We start from the raw sequence: 18,932 nt of genomic DNA, 5'->3' as shown, positions 1-18,932 counted from the left end.
CTCTCTCTCTCTCTCCCTCTCCCTCTCTCTCTCTCCCTCTCTCTCTCCCTCTCCCTCTCCCTCTCTCCCTCTCCCCCTCTCCCTCTCCCTCTCTCTCCACTCTCCTTTGCTCACCCCCTCCCTCTCCTCTCTCTCTCTCTCTCTCTCTCTCTCTCTCTCTCTCTCTCTCTCACTCCCTCGCTAAATCAAATCCTGCAGCACATGTTAGAGACATGCTCACACAAAGACCAGGGGGATGCATAGGCATTAGAAAATTCACGCTCACACATGCACACACACACACACATGCAGTCAGCACCACTGCACTCATCTGTTGAACCGAGGGGGGTTTAAAAAGAGAGGAGGGGGAAATGGATAGGGATAGAGAATGGAGGCAAGGTAAACAGAAAAGGTTGGACAGGGGGTAAAAATAAACGAGGGGATAAAAAAACAAAAGAGAACAGAACGAGAGAAAGGAAGAGAGAAGGCGAAAGATGTAAAGAGAGAGATTTGGAAGGCGAGAGTACAAAAAACATGGGACACAGCCTAGGGAGGAGGGTGTCAGTGACAGAGAGAGGGGGGGGGAGGGGGAGTCAGCAAGAGAGGTGCGCTCATTCGCTCACGAGAGCGAGTGAGAGATAGCGAGAGAGAGAGAGCGAGGGAGAGAGCGTGTGAGCATTTAGTCCTGCCAGAGCACAGTAGTGCAACATCAACGGAGACGGGATAAAGAAGCTCTGTGCGAGGGACAAGGGAAACAGAGGAATACACGTCTGAAGAAAAACAAAGAGGGAATGGAATGAAAAAAAGCATCCTACTGCTGTTGGTTATCCTGTTTCATCCAATTTCTGTTGGAGAATTCCATAATCAAAGAAACAGAGAAAACACATACATGTGATATATATCTAAAATTCCTATACATATATATCAAATTATGCCTGTTTTCACAGAAGCTGCTTTGGGGGAAGGACTGTGTTGAGGTCCCTTGCATAACAATTGGAAGACTGCTTTAATGTGCAGCATTTGGTAAAACTGTTGCATATTAATGCTTTTTGCAAATGAGCGTGATAAAAGACCATAAACAACACAAACAGCTTTGCTGCAGTCCCATTTTTGAAGGCTTCTTGAAAACAGGATTTTGCATTGCCTTTTGTTGTCGCCTCTCCAGTTATCCTGCCCTTGGAACAGGCTGGGGAGTTGAGGCTTGGGTGTGTTGAATGCATGGACCGCATTCCACAGGCTCAGTAATACCCTCCTGTATTCACAGCAGTAACGCGGCAGAAAGCCTGCTCTTTAGTTGTGTCTGAAAGAGGGAGAGGTAAGTGAGGAAGACAGAAGAAAGCAGAGAGCAAGAAACAACAAAAAGCATCAGAGAGGGATTATCGTGGTCGTGGTAAATAAAGTCGTGGTAAATAAACGAAGACAAGGAAAACAAGGAAGGGACTGCAGTAGAGAAGTGGGACACTACTTAGAAATGTAATTACACCACATGTTCGCTCAAAGTGAGCTTCTCATAAATTTAGACTAGGGAGGACTGGACTAGACTCCACAGGCTGGGGGGATTGTTCAGCACGCTGCCCTTGTCATTCCCCTATCCCCTGCTTGGTAGCACTTGTGGGGTTGTAGTTGTCTGGCAGCAGAGCTGTATTGGTGACCCCATCCTTTTAGGTTCCCTCTCAGGTGTGGTGTGGAGCCGATCCGACAGCACCAAGAGAAACCCACAACAACAGAGAGTGACTGTACCCCCATCCCTCTAAACCCATTAAGCCAAACTGACACTGACGGAGCGCTGTCGCCTATGGATTTGAATGTGTGTGTGTGTGTGTGTCTGTGAGAGTGTGTGCATGTGTGTGTGAGCGTGTGGGATAAAGGCTGCCTGCCTCAGGTGCTGAGGACTGCTTTTAAATCTGGACTAAATCATCATTTCAGTTTAGATCTCGTAGGACAATATTGAAGAACTGCAGGCTGTTCTTTCGCTGGAGGGAGTGGAAACAAAAACCCACATACTTTTGTTTTCTGGCATAATACAATATTGAAGACCAATTGTAGAATAGCATCTAACTGGAATTGCACATCTGGAAAGGAAAGGAATGAGAGCATCATGTTTCACTTAGCAAAGGGATTAAAAATGTCTACAAGAAAAATAACAAAGAATCAAATGAACATTCAGGTGGAGACCAGGCAGTTGCTCGAGGCAAGATAATCTGAGAGGTGAATATCAACAGCTAACATATTTATAGATTATGACAAGTGGATTATCTAGAAGTTCCAGTGGTTTGCCCTTTCCCCATCTTCAGCATTGATTAATGCTTGGCAGGGCAATTATTAAAATCTGTGTGTCCCTCTCCTAAATGAAGACGTTTACAGAAAGGAGCTTGGAGCCTTGAGGAATCTGCTTTTCCGCTGGCACTTTTGGGATTCCAAATCTCTCTGGTTTACGGATAACATTTTTCCTATTGTGGTGAGATTTCTTTTAAATGCCACGGGACAGTTAATTTCTGGGTGACACCTCCTAAACTGGAGGTGCTCCAGATTTCAGATCACATCTGCTATTGACATTTGGCAGAAAAGGGCGGTATTTTTGCAACGCTGCCAGAACTGTGTGTCTGAGTCTGGGACTGAATCACTGGGGACTCACTCGTGAGGAGCAGGTTGAGATTGTGTCTGAGTCTGGGACTGAATCACTGGGGACTCATTCGTGAGGAGCAGGTTGAGATTGTGTCTGAGTCTGGGACTGAATCACTGGGGACTCATTCGTGAGGAGCAGGTTGAGATTCGAGGTTAGTTTGTTTCACTTACTTGCTCATCCCCCTTCTTGATGGCAATTTATTACTTCACACTGAGCCTCCTGTACCTGAGTGTCGTAATAACTCTCAACAAGGTAATTGAAAGCTCTTATTCTTTCAGGCAGCTGCTATGAATATAGGCTAATCCATAAGCTCTCAACTCCTTTTCAAATCTCTAGTGTATGAAATACCGAAAAGGCTATTTTTCCATGTCAGTTTTTTTTGGCCAGTAAGAAGCCTGCGTTTCTGAAGTTGGTGTTAATTGGCTGGCACCAGCTTTGAGACACTTCAGCAACTGAACAGAAGCAGCATCCACAGGTATCAAACATGGCTGCCCATTCTGTGATCATCTGCCTCGCCTTCAGCTTTCTGCTGGGCTTCACTTCACTGGGTCAGAACTCTAGAGATGCTGGGGCCGATGCCCAGGCCACCAACCAGACGGCAGCCACCTCTAATTCTCTGGAAGCTACGCTGGCCACTCCTGTAGCGGAGGACCAGACCATCCCAATGATAGGCAGCCGCTGCCGGGGCTACTACGACGTCATGGGCCAATGGGACCCACCGTTCAACTGCAACGCGGGCGTCTACCTGTTCTGCTGCGGCTCCTGCTTTTACCGCTTCTGCTGCCAGTTCAAGGTGCACAGCCTGGAGCAGGAGTCCTGCTCCAACTACGACACCCCCGTCTGGGCCAACACCGGCAAGCCGGCAGCCCCAGTCACTGAGGTGCAGGAGGAGCCCGACCGAGACCGCACCCACATGATCGTCTACATCATCTGTGGCGTGGTGGCCATCATGGTGCTGGTGGGCATCTTCACCAAGCTGGGCCTGGAGAAGAGCAGAGGTGGCCAGACAGACATGACCAACTCTAGGTAAGAGAGTAGCAGGGGTCATGGGCCAGTGGGACGGGGTAGCTGGGGGCAAGGTGGATGTGGTTGTGTTCTTACAAGCGATAATAGGTGTGAACATGGAGTGTTTGCATAAAGCTATTTGTGGAGAGCCCAGACTATGGCTTCTAGTACACTGAGGGAATTCGAGCTGTTTTTTTTTGGTGGACTATTGACATGCGCTGGCTGGCGCACTGCCAAGGGCTAATTCTAGTTCAGCGAAAGTGAAGGGAGGGCTGGGTGTGACTGGTCGTACTATTGGTTGTTAAGAATTAGACCACAGGGATGGCGTTAATACAAGTCATTACCGGATCTCTCAATTGGGGGAGGAGGACTTCAACCACACCAGTATTATTATTGAGAGAAAAGAGGGCCCAGTCACACCCTCGCAGGCTCTGTTTTCTCAGAGGAGACAAGCTGCAGGGCTGAGAGAGTGAGAGAGAGAGACAGGAGCCTCCAATACCCGAGTCATCTGCTGTGTTGATGAGCCCAATGACAAAGGCGGGGGGGAGTGGAAAGGCAATCCATTGGAGCGTGAGGCTGGGCAGCGATAATTTCCCCTGATTTACCATAGTGCGCAGGGTTGTTTTTACGAGACTCGATGAAGGCGTCCTGCCATCCTACAACAGGCAGGGTGTGGGGGAGGGGGACAGAGAGAGGGGCAGAGGGTGGTATCTTATTGATCAGCAGGGAGAAACCCAATCAGGTCAGTCAGCCAGTTGTCCCAGTCACTGGGCCCATTGATTCACTGAGACCCCAATTTCAAGGTTGTGGGCGGATAAAACACGCACACAAACATTGGAGATGCCTGGGGATAGTTTTAATTATGTTACTTGAACAAAAACATAATTTAATAAACTATGACTTTCCAAAGTGTTTTAGCTATTCCTGAATGAATCTCTTGAGCCTAAGTTGAAGAGATTGATATGATTTGATTTGATATCAGAAAGGGTATGATCATTAGTATGAAACAGGGCCTTTAGATCTGTGATATATTAGAGGGAAGGTGACAGTTGTCTGTGGGAAACTGTCATTCAAGGCCAATCTCTGTGAGTGGCTCATCACAGGGGTACTGTATCTGGAATTTGCTTCTCACTCTGTGTGTGTGTGTGGTGCTTGTGTGTGTGTGTGTGTGTGTGTGTGTGTGTGTGTGTGTGTGTGTGTGTGTGTGTGTGTGTGTGTGTGTGTGTGTGTGTGTGTGTGTGTGTGTGTGTGTGTGTGTGTGTGTGTGCATCCTGCGGTATGCACACACACACACAGCGTAACAGAATATGTCTGGTGTTTGTTGTGCATTCAAAGAGTAATTGATTTTATTTATTCAAAATGCCTTTCAACAGCTGAATGTTATTGAATGCTGTATACTATAGCACAGTATGGATGGGAGATTGAGTAAGATGAGCACACATTTTAAGAACGGTTTTCTGTTATCAGATATTCTATTGTTGAAAGTGTAGTAAACTACCTGTGAAATTGATCATTCATACTTTCTAAGTTGGACATGTTTCTAAGATAAAGAATGTAAGTGTGATGTACCAGTCAAAAGTTTGGACACACCTACTCATTATCTTGGCCAGGTCCCAATTGTAAATGAGAACTTGTTCTCAACTTGCCTACCTGGTTAAATAAAGGTAAAATAAAAATAAATAAAATAAAGTTTTTTACTATTTTCTACATTGTAGAATAATAGTGAAGACATCAAAACTATGACATAACACATATGGAATCATGTAGTACACTACCTGTGAAACTACCTGTGAAATTGGCTACTTTGAAGAATTTCAAATATGAAATACATTTGGATTTGTTTAAAACGTTTTTAGTTATTACATGATTCCATATGTGTTATTTCATAGTTTTGGTGTCTTCACTATTATTCTACAACGTAGAAAATCTTTAAAATAAAGAAAACTCCTTGAATGAGTAGGTGTGTCGAAACTTTTGACTGGTACTGTACTTGTGTGAGATAGTGTTTTTATAGGCCTAGTACTGCTCAGCTTGGGAGAGTTTACCATCACTGTACCACTGCTTGCAAGACACATATCCCATCATTCCCTCAGTAGTTCTTTCACCATTTTTATTCAAACCTGTTGCGTTTGAACCGCATCCCAGGCCTCCTTGCAGCCCTGTTCTCCTGCACCACGGTTCTCCTGCACCACAGTTCCTCTGCACCACGGTTCCCCTGCACCACAGTTCCCCTGCACCAGGGTTCCTGAGCGGGTACATGTGTTTGTTTGTTCCCTCATAGCGAGCCTCATAGTCTCCAGCACACATTCAGTGAAATGCTACACAGAGATATAAAACATGCATCATGTCCTTTAATGCGCTGATTCCGGTTCGGGTAGAGAATTATTAATGTGCCAAGCCAACTTCAACTCAGCTAATCTCGTGCATGGCTTAGTCTGATGTGGATGAGCGGGGAGAGAGCGCTTTGCGTTTCCCTCCAGATTCAGATATCGAACTGGAGGGGATTTATGGCCCACACCATTAGCTCCTGACGTTTCTAGCAGGTTGTATGTGCAGCACAGCAGGCTTAGTCCCTCAATGAGGACAAAACATTTCATAGTTTGAAGGGTGAAATATTTCAGCTCTGTCTCAAGCTTTAAGAAATGTAATTTCATGTCCTGTGTGCTTACAAGATGCTTTTACCTACCAGTGAGTGGCTCACCTTTTTAATTCCTTTACAAAGGCTATTCCATTAATGCGGCTGGATGTTCACCTTGAGCAATTCAGCTTATCCTCAAGGGCACGGCAGCAGCCTGACCCACCAGGAATCTAAACAGCCAATACTTAGAATACTATTCTAACAATTCCCACCACTGCTCTTGATCATTCATAGCCAATGGTTGCCTGGCTACCCATCCACATCTCTCTGCCCAACTGATGTTTTCTTCTCCACGATGAGTCTGGATTTGCCTCCCTCCCCGACGATTTCTAGAATGCAAACACACTCTACGGCCTACGTGATGACATTATCAAATTTGATACTCTGATTGGTCAAACCTGTTAGAGACGATCCAATCGCTGATTAATTTCTTTTGTACAATGCCCCTCATTTTGAAGTCACACAAATGACTTTAGGATGGAGGTTTTAAACTGAATGTATGTAGTGATCGATAGAGCAGTGGAATCCAATGCAGGGTGAGTCATCAGGCAAAACCAATGCCAGCAGGACAGAAAAAAATATGCAAATATTTGAAAACAGAGAAAAAAATGTGTGGTTGCCTTCACAAATTAAAAGGACAACTATTGATGTGAAGAATACTCCTCCAGTATAGTCTTCAACAGGGGATTTAACATTATGAATACTGTCACCTCTTTCTCCACAGACGTCCCTGATGCATATGTAAAACAACATTCTATGCCCTATTATTTTCCACTACGCACTTAACACAAAAACCCAAATTAACACTTTGATGCTTTCTCGAACAACAAAATAACCTCCCTCCCGCAGTGCAGAGTCAGACCAAATTCTTTATCTTATGAGCCCCCGCATTCGGTGTAGCTGAGCGAAAAAAAGAATCAAACTTATTCCAATTAATAATGCATGGGCGCTTGTTTGGAGCCATGCATCGTCTGCGGCTGGCCTTGTTGTCCCTTGGGACTGAGGCCACTGTCCGTCACTTCATGTCAGTCACTGCGCACTGAGTGTACTTTGGTGTTCGATAACGCTCTATTGGAAAATAAGAGACCTTAGACAGTGATTCACTGACAGCCAGGAGAAATATTGTTTCCTGGGGACAAACACTGCCATCCATATAGAGGCTTGAAAACAGAAACTCTACAGAGGAATCCATGCGAGGGCAGAGCCATTATGGCTCTGGTGTGAACACTGTACTCAGAGATGCCAACAGGTGAACGACTTTAGGCTTGAGTGCACAAACTGGTTCCAGTGAGGGTCAGCCATTCACAGCCTTCTATTTACCTTCTGTGGACACCCACCCACTCACACATGCACACATGCACACACAAACAAACTTCACGGAAACATTGGCAATGCACCATTTACAGAAATACACCAGCCGTATACCTATGACGACATGGTTGCTAACATGTATCAGGGCTCAACACGCCCTAGAACACCTTCCTAATACTGCGTTGCACCCCACCCCCTTTTGCCCTTAGAACAGACTCAATTCGTCAGGGCATGGACTCTACAAGGTGTCGAAAGCGTGCCCATGTTGACTCCAATGCTTCCCACAGTTGTGTCAAGTTGGCTGGGTGTCCTTTGGGTGGTGGACCATTCTTGATACATACAGGAAATTGTTGAGCTTGAAAAACCCAGCAGGATTGCAGTACTTGACACAAACAGGTGTGCCTGGCACCTACTACCATACCTCATTCTAAGGCACTTCAATATTTAGTCTTTCCCATTCACCTTCTGAATGGCACACATTGAAGTGTTTTTAACAAGTGACATCAATAAGGTATCATAGCTTTCACCTAGATTCACCTGGTCAGTCTATGTCATGGAAAGAGCAGGTGTTCTTCATGTTTTGTATACTCAGTGTATTTTTAGTTACTCAATTAATTACTTCAATCAGAACTGGATAAGAGGCCAACATTGGAATAATATTCAAATCTATTTTTCATGTTCTAGGGAGTTTTTCCTAGCCACCGTGCTTCTACACCTGCATTGCTTGCTGTTTGGGGTTTTAGGCTGGGTTTCTGTACAGCACTTTGTGACATAAGCTGATGTAGAATAGTTGAGGGAAATATTTTATAAACATTTACTTAATATGCCACTGAAACCCCCGTAATAATCACAAAAACACTTTGTCAGTAAATGTTTGTTTAACACTTTCAGTGGATGCCACTAGTCTTGCTCAACTAAAAATGTAATCTGTTTCATCTCAACTGTTTAATTCACTCCAACAAAACCATTGAGATACTTTGATCTAATATTTTGTCATTTAGAAAAATATTCCCTAGGGCAATCAATGCAAGTCAATGTCACATATACTAGCATTTTTCAAATCATGTCCAAATCAACTATAAGTTACTTACTTGAGTTACACAATCAATTTTGAGATACTTCAGGGTGATTTAGACAGGAAGATCAAAAATAATCAAATAAAAAATATTAACAGTGAGATGTGCAATGTCATTTTGTTCCAATATTTAATTATTTCATTAAAATAAGATACCTAGACTTCTAATCCGAAATAAAACTTGTAAAGTAGATTTTAACACTAGTTTTCAGGGGGCGTTTTGCCCTGATAGTGGGGCAAAATGCCCCCTTTCTAAAAAGTTTGAGTTTTTATTGAATAAAAACAAAAAATCTGCTCACTTATTTCCTTCAAATTGTGTGCCTAATGATAGCCAGTATACACATATATCTACATCTTACCAACCTAGACAAAATAGACATTTCCTTTAAAGACAAAATTCACCCAAAACCACTCCTTCCCTTAATTTACAGTGTCAAATAACAATCATACTTGAGAGCAATATCTTTTGGAGAACAAATGTTTCATTTTGGGATTATAAAAAGGTTGGTAGCAACATGGAATAACATTGTTGAAATCTGTAGCATCTCAAGTTGACTACAAAATCCAAAACGCTCTATGGGATGGCTGGCTAGCAAATATAGATACACAGAATAATACCAAAGACAATATCAGCATGTAAAGTAGATAGTGCAGTTCGTTTAGGTGACTTTACAACTAACTATCAATTCACGAGTCTACAATCTCACCATGTTCAACCTGCAGATCGATGTGCCTCACAGAGTGGAGACTGACATTTGCAACGGCAGATATACTTTTGAGGAGATGGGAAACATTACAATACATTTTTTTTTTTTGAACAATTAAAAAACAATTATTTTTTTTGAACAATTAAAAAATCTGTCCTACTAAAAAAATGTAATGTCAAGCCCTGATGTATGCACACAAACTCACATGCCTACACACACACACACACACACACACACACACACACACACACACACACACACACACACACACACACACACACACACACACACACACACACACACACACACACACACACACACACACACACTGATAAAACACTTTTGACAGCAGGTGGTCCCTAGGCTTTTCCTTTAGCCTTTCCTGGTATATCACTCCTCACTTCGAATTGTCCTGTCCTTTCACTCCCTTCATCCAATGTCTCTATCCTTTATTCTCGGACCCCTTTCTGGTGGCCCCCTGTGTGCTGTCTGTCGCTCCAGATCAGGTCGGGGGAGCGGTCCGTAAAGCAGTCAGGAGAGATGGGAGAGGCTGCTGCTCCAAAGTGGATTTTGCATTAGGTGTGTCCTGGATACGGTGGGACTGGGACCACCTCCAGGGTGTAGGTAATGAGGGCAGGCAGGGACGCTCAGATGTGCTATGTGCGCGGCATTAGTTACAGTCTTTTCCACGCATACACACACACGTGAGCATACAATACAAACAAAATGTGTTATAGTCCAATAAAACTCTGCTTGCACTAATAAGCCCTAGAACACCTAGACACCACAGGAGGCTGGTGGCACCTTAATTGAGGAGAACAGGCTCGTGGTAATGACTGGAATGGAATAGGTGGAATGGTCTGATTCCATTTGCTCCGTTCTGGACCTTTATTCTGAGCTGTTCTCCTCTCAGCAGCCTCCACTGCTAGACACTACACCGAGATTTTATACAGAAACAACCCCAGAACGTTTTATCCCAGACTTTGTGGGAGTGACATCACTTAGAAGGCCACACCACACCCCAGTGCAGAGCCTCACAGTGAGAGCTGCAGAATACTGAGGACCACAGCTCAACTGTTGCTGCATTATCCCAAAGCTACCTCTCACACACATTATCCTAAAGGCAAACTAACACAGCATAGATAGACGCATACAAGACATGAGGTTTACTAAAACTGTACTACAGCGTGGTTTTGACTTGAATATGAAGGTCAGTAGATAACTCTTGATAGTAGGCTTTTTATTTATGTAACTGGAGACTAACTGCTAAAATACTGTATTTTTCGTTGTGAGACAAGCCATTTGAGTAGATGGGACATGTGCATCGTAACACATAACACTACAGTAATAATTCAGTATAGGCTTTGCAAATAGTGAGGACTACAAACTGCCGCTATGTGTGTGTATGTGTGTGAGTGTGTGTGTGTGTGTGTCTGTGTGTGTGTAGAGAGTGCATATGATTGTGTATACCGGCGGCTGGGACATGCAGTACAGCCCGGGTCCTGTTTTCACTCGACTGGGCCGGGTAATGGGCAAAACCAGGGAGGATTGACACAGTGCCCTAGCCATAGTGACAGAACATCAACAGCTAACTTGTAGCGATTTGTTGGAGCGGACTCAGTACCAAGCACTATCAGAGCCTCAGTCTTTATCGGACCAGCAAACCCCAAACCCATCAGTTTACCCTCCCATCCATCCTCAACCCTCTCTCCATCCTCTCAGTAATCACCTAGGCCCTTATCGTTCACACCATCGGCTAGAGCCTGAAAAACACAGCAGACACAAGAAAAAAACAAGAGAGAGATGAGTATCAGTGAAACTCTGCTCGGGCCTCGAGGGGGAAACGGGCAAAGCAGCGTGCTTCTTTATTTTCCTTTCATCTGTTTCTCCCTCCCTTCCCCTCGTTCCCCCTCGTTCCCCCTCGTTCCCTCCGCTCCTCCACTGCTCATTCATCCTGAACTCTTCGGTGGTGTTAGGGACGGCAGTGTGACTGAAGGCCTTTCTAAAACCAAATGCCGTGTAAATGGTCGCAATGACAGACCCATTAGGGTTCATTTGCTGTGGTGGAGAGAGACCAGAGACTGACTGACCCCACTGCAGGGAATAACGACCCCAGGGTAGGACCGGCCATGGCTAGATCTGTACATCGCCTGGTACTGATTTATCTTTTGTCCATTGTACCGTGTTCTCATTTCAAGTTAAATGTACAGAATGAAAGAGGAGCATGTTCTGTAAAGCACATTGAGAAATATTTCCAGAACTGTAAGTGAAGGGCCCTGTTGAAAACCAAAGCACCTCTCTGCTTCCAGTTACATTACATAGCCTGGGCTTTGACAAAATCTCTCTTTCAACGCCTAAAGCCTCACCTGAATGCGGATGTCCACTCTCAAAAGGCCTTGTGGAGTAACGCCCGTCTGTCTGGTATAATCACCCCGTCAGTTTCTCACTTTTTCGCTGGAATGCTGCAGTCATTCATCTTGACTGGGCTAGATTTCCCTCACGATCTCACTCCGATGTTTGCTGAGGCTTTGGTGCACGGTGATTGATGGCCAGGCAAACCCACGGCTGGTGCAGACAACCCCGGTAACCATAACCTCTCCAGCCGGTCTGGAGACGCTCCGAGAGACGGCCCCTTGTCTCCCAGGGGGCACTTATGCTTGAGGTAGGTTATATCTCTAATATCTCCTATATCAAATGGAGGAGGTCTGGACAATCAAGCGTTGGCATGGGGGATCCATGTGGTTAAAAACTCAGTTCCATCCAGTGGTGTATCTTGTGAGATCTGTGAATGGTGGGCGGAGGCGTCTGTTTCTGGGGATTCAGTTTAACAGGAACTTGATACACTTCTTAGATCCTCAACGTGGTGAAGGGGTCAAAACACTATCTCTCTGATCTTAATCACTCCTTTCATCTGTTTCAGGGCTCTTAATGACGATTAAGACTTCCTCAGTGTGATAATGATTAAATACACTGTGCACCACTGCACCTAAATCCTTAAGCACCTCCTCAATAGTGATGCACGGGTCAACTCAGAACCACAGGGCCCACGGGTTTCAGCAGTGTTCAGGAATGTATTTTTAATCAAGTTTTATATTCTAATACACCTGCAAGATACTTGCTAGAAGTACATCCATTTTCACTTGAAAGATTTGTCATTATGATACTAACTTTACTACCTTGACTCTTTTAATTCAAAATACTATGTAAACACTGCCCTTCGCACTCCATAAACCATGCTGCTTTCAAACTCCGGAAGTTTGAAAGCTGTTGTACAGCCTGTACAGCAAAATTGTACACACAGTGAAGTTCAGCAAAAGTGGTACTGTCAATACTGTTATGCATACTAATTACTCTGCGGTCATATCAATGTAGCCAATGACAGTGTCACAATGACGCAACAGTCAGATCAATAACAGAGGGTTCCCACACTGATAGCTACTGTATGAGTGTGAGTGTGTGAGAGAGAGAGAGAGAGAGAGAGAGAGAGAGAGAGAGAGAGAGAGAGAGAGAGAGAGAGAGAGAGAGAGAGAGAGAGAGAGAGAGAGAGAGAGGAGGCGATATGCCCTTGAGCTAGACACAGGACACAATAGAATACTCCCATTGGCCCAATGAAAAATAAGAAGTCAATGAGAAGCGACATGAAAACTAAGATTCTGCATGTGGAGTAGATGACCAAGTACAACTACACCAACGACCACATCCCCCACACCCCAACAGCACCATGGCCAACCCCATTGTACATATGCTTCTGTTTGATCCTTAAATGGAAGAGCGAGTAGAGATACTGTGTTACATAACATGGGACTTGGCTTCAGTGAGAAGAAGAGAGAGGACTAGATAGAGAGAGAAGGGAATAGAACGAGGGAGAGGGAGAGATGACAGGACATAAGTCATTTGATCACTCTGTTGCAGGAGAACATGTCAACTTGTAGTGTATTTGATGTTTAAAAAGGCTTCTGAAGTTTGTAATTTCCACTTTCAAATTTCAGACTTGATTCTCCCCTTACGAAAAATGTATTAACCTCTACAAAAAAATGTCCATTCATTATAATCCACATAATAATTCACATTTCCTGTTACTGCAGGATTGTTTTCCTGCTGTAGCAAACTGGCTGAAATTAAGATCCTACATCTGTATGAGAGATCAAGCCCAGAGGACATCTCCTCCTCCTCCCTCTCCTCCTCATCCTCCTCTTCCTTCCTCTCTTTGGCAAAGCTAAAGCACATGCTTTTTGATTACCAAAGAGTTGTTGTGTGTCTTGTGTCCTTTGCTGCTGGCTCTCAATGTGACTAACCCCCTCCTCTCCCCCATCGCCCTCAACCCCTCCTACCCTCACCCCCTTTCTACCCAGATCCCCCTTACGTTCACAAGGCATCAAAAAGAATGTGAGTCACCCTGACATGTGTTGGGGGGCATTCGCATTCGGAGCACATAGATCTGCCCTCCGCAGAAAATATAATGATAAACCATGAGAAGGACTGCTCTGTCTCTGTCTCTGTCTCTGTCTCTGTCTCTGTCTCTGTCTCTGTCTCTGTCTGTCTCTGTCTGTCTCTGTCTCTGTCTCTGTCTCTGTCTCTGTCTCTGTCTCTGTCTCTGTCTCTGGCAGTGGGAGACTTTTCAAAAAAGCCCTCTGTCTTCCACACCACCCTGTTCACACACTTCTGAGAGCCGTCCTCCTCTAGATGCCGCAGCCTTCAATTCAAAACCAATCCTCGGTTTTTGGCAGGTGCAAAGACTGTACAAGTCTGTACGAAAACAGGAAGTGTCTGTTGTGTGGCTCGACAGACATGATCGTTTTCTTCTCTCATCCCAGTGCATTCCATCTGCTCCAAATACCCTCACCACCACAAACATGAGCAGACAATACTGTGGCACGTGTAAAAACAACAAGTCCCTTCCCCTCCCCTTTTGAGTGGCTCTTTTTCCCCTCTCTTGTCTGATGTAGCGTGTCTCTTTGCTTTCTCCCAAAACTCTTTCTGACGTCTTCAGCCCTGAAGAGCGATGAGTGTATGATGTGCTCACTTAGTTTGACACGGGGGCAAACACAAAAACACGCAGGAAGAAAAACACACTTAACACTAAATCACTGGACAACTTGCGTACACAGTCGTCACGAGCACATTATTAAAGCGCACGCACGCACACACACCAAAAATACAAATACACCAGGTCTCCTCAGCAAACAGATGGATGCTCTGCATTATAGCAGGTCACTAGACCAAGCATATGAACTGCTCCTCTGCCAGCGGTGCTGTTTTATTTAACCACTGCTCTAACCGTGATCCCTCGCTCCGTGTGACGCAGAGCACTTGACAATTGTGTATGTGCTGTCTGTGCCGTCGTGACACGCTGGGCTGGCCACCTCTTTATGAGCTTGGGGACCGTTGGCCCAAATGACTCTGTCTGGCTTGGCTGGACCGGCCTCGGCCCAGTTTGGTTTAGCCGTCTGTAAGTGTGTTTCTGTGCGTTTGGTTGAATATTTGGGGTGTGGGTGTGAGAGGATGTGTGAGCTGACCCTGGCTACGCAGAGTTGTGTTTGGGTAAACAGCGGGACAGCCCAGCGAGAAGACTGCATAAAGGAGTATTGATTGTGAGTGGGAGCTGTCAGCATGCTCCTGGAGGGACTAGCCATAAATCCCCTTAATGACGGGATACATTATCAACGGCTTAGCAGGTGGGACAGTCATCACTTAGAGGAAGAGAGGCAGAGAGAAAGGAAGGAGAGAGAAAGATAAGAAATGAAAGAACGAGGGATAATATGAAAGAGATGGAGTGAGAAAGAGAGGGACAAGGAGATGAAAAGGGAATGGCAGAGAGAGAGAGAGAGAGAGAGAGAGAAGGACAGAGAGAGAGAGATAGATATAGAGGAAGGGGTGTGCTCTGGGATATTTGACACAAACAGACAGAGTGAGTGGGGGAGTACAGTAAAGCTGGTTCAGCCCCATTAGCAGGATATTGCATATATTAGCGTTTTAAAACACTAACGTGATTGCTTTATGATCTCCTGGCTGTGAGTGGCCATGCCTGCCATAGAAAGAAATGTGCCGGCTGCCTTCACACATCTTGACTTTAAGCGTTGCTTGTTAAATGTATGTTTTACAGTATACAGTAGATGCCAGTACACAAAATATGTGCGCAAAATGTAGGAATGCAGGTACGCGAATGTCTAACTCTTTAAAGATGCTACAGTTTGCCTCCACATCTGTCTAAAACTATGTCTCCGTGTGCCTCTGTAGAAATGGACAACCTTTTAAGCCAGTGTATGTTTCTGTGTATAAAATGCCAAATCTGTGAGTGTGTGTTTGTCTGTGAGTGAGCGTTGACCAAGAATGTCCTCTGTGTGTGTGTGTGTGTGTGTGTGCGTGTGCGTGTGTGCATGTGTGTATGTGCGTGTGTGTGTGTGTGTGTGTGTGTGTGTGTGTGTGTGTGTGTGTGTGTGTGTGTGTGTGTGTGTGTGTGTGTGTGTGTGTGTGTGTGTGTGTGTGTGTGTGTGTGTGTGTGTGTGTGAATCAGAGGCCAGTTTGTCATGTTGCTGCTCCAGAGCCCTGATCCAAGCTGACAGGTGAAGCTGAGCGCAGCTAAACAGCACACGTAACAGGGAAGGAGGGAGAGAGAGAGCATGAGAAAGGGAGAGAGAGGGAGGGTCTGTGGGAACATGGAGATTAACTATAGAGGGAGATAGAGGTTAATTGGCATTTTATCAGAGGTTACTGGTGGATGTTCATTTTTCATGGCTACATTTTCTCTCCTGTGGCGTTCTGTTATTGTCTCTTTAAACTCATTTGTCAAGGCATGAATATTATTGCCATGCCAATCAGTCACTATGAGGGGAATGGAGTCACAGAGGACGGATACTCAATTTAATTGCTGAATGACTGTAGCATACCGATACAGTCAGTGAACATAGCTCAAGGACTGCATGGAAGACCAGAGTGTGGAGAGAGAAAGAGAGTGTGGAGAGAGAGAGAGAGTGTGGAGAGAGAGAGAGAGAGAGAGAGAGAGAGAGAGAGAGAGAGAGAGAGTGGAGAGAGAGAGAGATAGAGAGAGAGAGAGAGAGAGAGAGAGAGAGAGAGAGAGAGAGAGAGAGAGAGAGAAGGTTGGACAGGTTGATAAATTACAGTCATTGATGTGACCCACCCAGTAGATACACATTCACTCATGTAGAAAGAGTAGTACAGATAAGGCATGTTTTTGCTATTAGGAAAAATGAAGAGCAACAATTTGATGTGAGTGTAATACTCAATAGGATATTGTCCTGCATTGTATGCTTACACTATTTCTCCCCCTCATATTGGTATTTGGGTGGGTGTATTTGAATAAGAATCATGACATTCTGTATTCTGAGAGTATCCTAACTCTGTACATGCATGGGAATACTCTGATCTTATGTATTGTGAGAGGTATACCCATCTGTGTGTGTGTGTATTCATTAGCATTAATGACTTCATAGGTCTCCGGCTGGTGTATTTTTGTAAGTGGTACATTGCCAATGTTTGTGTGAAGTGCACACAGAATCAATTATTATGAACACATGTGTTTGTGTGTGCATGTGTGCATGTGTGAGCGGGTTGGTGTCCACAGAAGGTAAATAGAAGATTGTGCATGACTGCTCCACACTGGAACCATTATGGATTTGCACCTGCGTCCATGCTTAAACCCAGTTTCTGCATTGAGGCCTTAAAAGTCATTCATCTGTTTACATCTCTGAGTACAGTTTTTAAAATAAAATTAAAATAAAAACATTGTTTCACCTTTATTTAAAAAGGTAGACAAGTTGAGAACACCTTTATTTAACCAGGTAGGCAAGTTGAGAACACCTTTATTTAACCAGGTAGGCCAGTTGAGAACAAGTTCTCATTTACAACTGCGACCTGGCCAAGATAAAGCAAAGCAGTTCGACACATACAACAACACAGAGTTACACATGGAATAAACAAACATGCAGTCACTAGTACAGTAGAAAATGTCTATATACAGTGTGTGCAAATGAGGTAAGATAAGGGAGTTAAGGCAATAAATAGGCCATGGTGGCAAAGTAATTACAATATAGCAATTAAAACACTGGAATGGTAGACGTGCAGAAGATGAATGTGCAAGTAGAGACACTGGGGTTCAAAGGAGCAAGATAAATAAATAAATACTGTATGGGGATGAGGTAGTCGGATGGGCTATGTACAGGTGCAGTGATCTGTGAGCTGCTCTGACAGCTGGTGCTTAAAGCTAGTGAGGGAGATATGAGTCTCCAGCTTCAGGGATTTTTGCAGTTCGTTCCAGTCATTGGCAGCAGAGAACTGAAAGTAAAGGCGGCCAAAGGAAGAATTGGCTTTGGGGGTGACCAGTGAGATATACCTGCTGGAGCTCGTGCTACAGGTGGGTGCTGCTATGGTGACCAGTGAGCTGAGATAAGGTGGGGCTTTACCTAACAGAGACTTGTAGATGACCTGGAGCCAGTGGGTTTGGCGACGAGTATGAAGCGAAGGCCAGCCAACGAGAGCGTATAGGCTGCAGTGGTGGGTAGTATATGGGGCTTTGGTGACAAAACGGATGGCAATGTGATAGACTGCATCCAATTTGTTGAGTAGAGTGTTGGAGGATATTTTGTAAATGACAAGGTCGAAGTTGAGGATCGGTAGGATGGTCAGTTTTACGTTTGTTTGGCAGCATAAGTGAGGGATGCTTTGTTGCAAAATAAGAAGCCGATTCTAGATTTAATTTTGGTTTGGAGATGCTTAATGTGAGTCTGGAAGGAGAGTTTACAGTCTAACTAGATACCTAGGTATTTGTAGTCGTCCACATATTCTAAGTCAGAAAGTAGTGATGCTGGACGGGCGGGCAAGTGTGGGCAGCGATCGGTTGAAGAGCATGCATTTAGTTTGACTTGCATGTAAGAGCAGTTGGAGGCCACGGAAGGAGAGTTGTATGGCATTGAAGCTCGTCCGGAGGTTAGTTAACACAGTGTCCACACCAGAGCCATAATGGCTGTGCCCTAGCATAGATTCCTCTGTACAGTTTCTGTATTTAAGCCTCAAAAGATGGATGACAGTGTTTGTCCCCAGGAAACAATATTTCAACCCCTCACTGTCTCTGTTGGTTTGCTGTTGCTCACTGAGTAGATCCACAAATCAGACGAGCTCCTGGCTGTCAGTGAATCACTGTCTAAGGTCTCTTATTTTCCAATAGAGCGTTATCGAACACCAAAGTACACTCAGTGCGCAGTGACTGACATGAAGTGACGGACATTGGCTTCGGTCCCACAAGGCCAGCCGCAGACGACTCATGGCTCCATTCAAGCCCCCATGCATTAATAATGGCGGAAAGTTGGAGTCATCCTTCACTCAGCTAGGCTGAATGTGTGAGCACATAAAATACATCATTTGATTTCACTCTGCACTGCGGGGAGGAGATTATTTTCTTGCTCGGGAAAAGCATTGAAGTGTTTATTTTGGCTTTTGGGTAAAGTGCTTAGAGGAACGTGTACTCATATGGGTGGGTGTATTTGAATAAACATTGTGACATTCTGTATTCTGAGAGTATCCTCACTCTGTACATGCATTGGAATACTTTGATCTTATGTGTTGTGAGCGGTATAC

At 44.7% G+C, this 18,932-nt stretch overlaps 1 protein-coding gene across 3 annotated transcripts in view; it reads left to right on the top strand.

Moving 5' to 3' along the window:
- Window positions 1-381: 381 nt before the first annotated feature.
- The window catches only part of LOC116375874 (protein shisa-8-like), a 95,329-nt gene continuing 76,778 nt past the window's right edge, over window positions 382-18,932 (top strand). Inside the window, exon 1 of one of the 3 annotated variants that reach the window (XM_031834256.1) lies at window positions 382-3,631. In XM_031834256.1, the coding sequence (XP_031690116.1) occupies window positions 3,090-3,631 (542 nt within the window). In that variant the 5' untranslated portion in view covers window positions 382-3,089. The remainder of the gene's footprint in view (window positions 3,632-18,932) is intronic. The other 2 variants (XM_031834255.1, XM_031834254.1) reach the window with 2 other exon arrangements.

This window comes from Oncorhynchus kisutch, linkage group LG10 (assembly GCF_002021735.2).
Source record: "Oncorhynchus kisutch isolate 150728-3 linkage group LG10, Okis_V2, whole genome shotgun sequence".
NCBI lineage: Eukaryota > Metazoa > Chordata > Actinopteri > Salmoniformes > Salmonidae > Oncorhynchus > Oncorhynchus kisutch.
The sequence above is the reverse complement of the archived record's forward strand: the minus strand, read 5'-3'. Positions and strand labels throughout refer to the sequence as shown.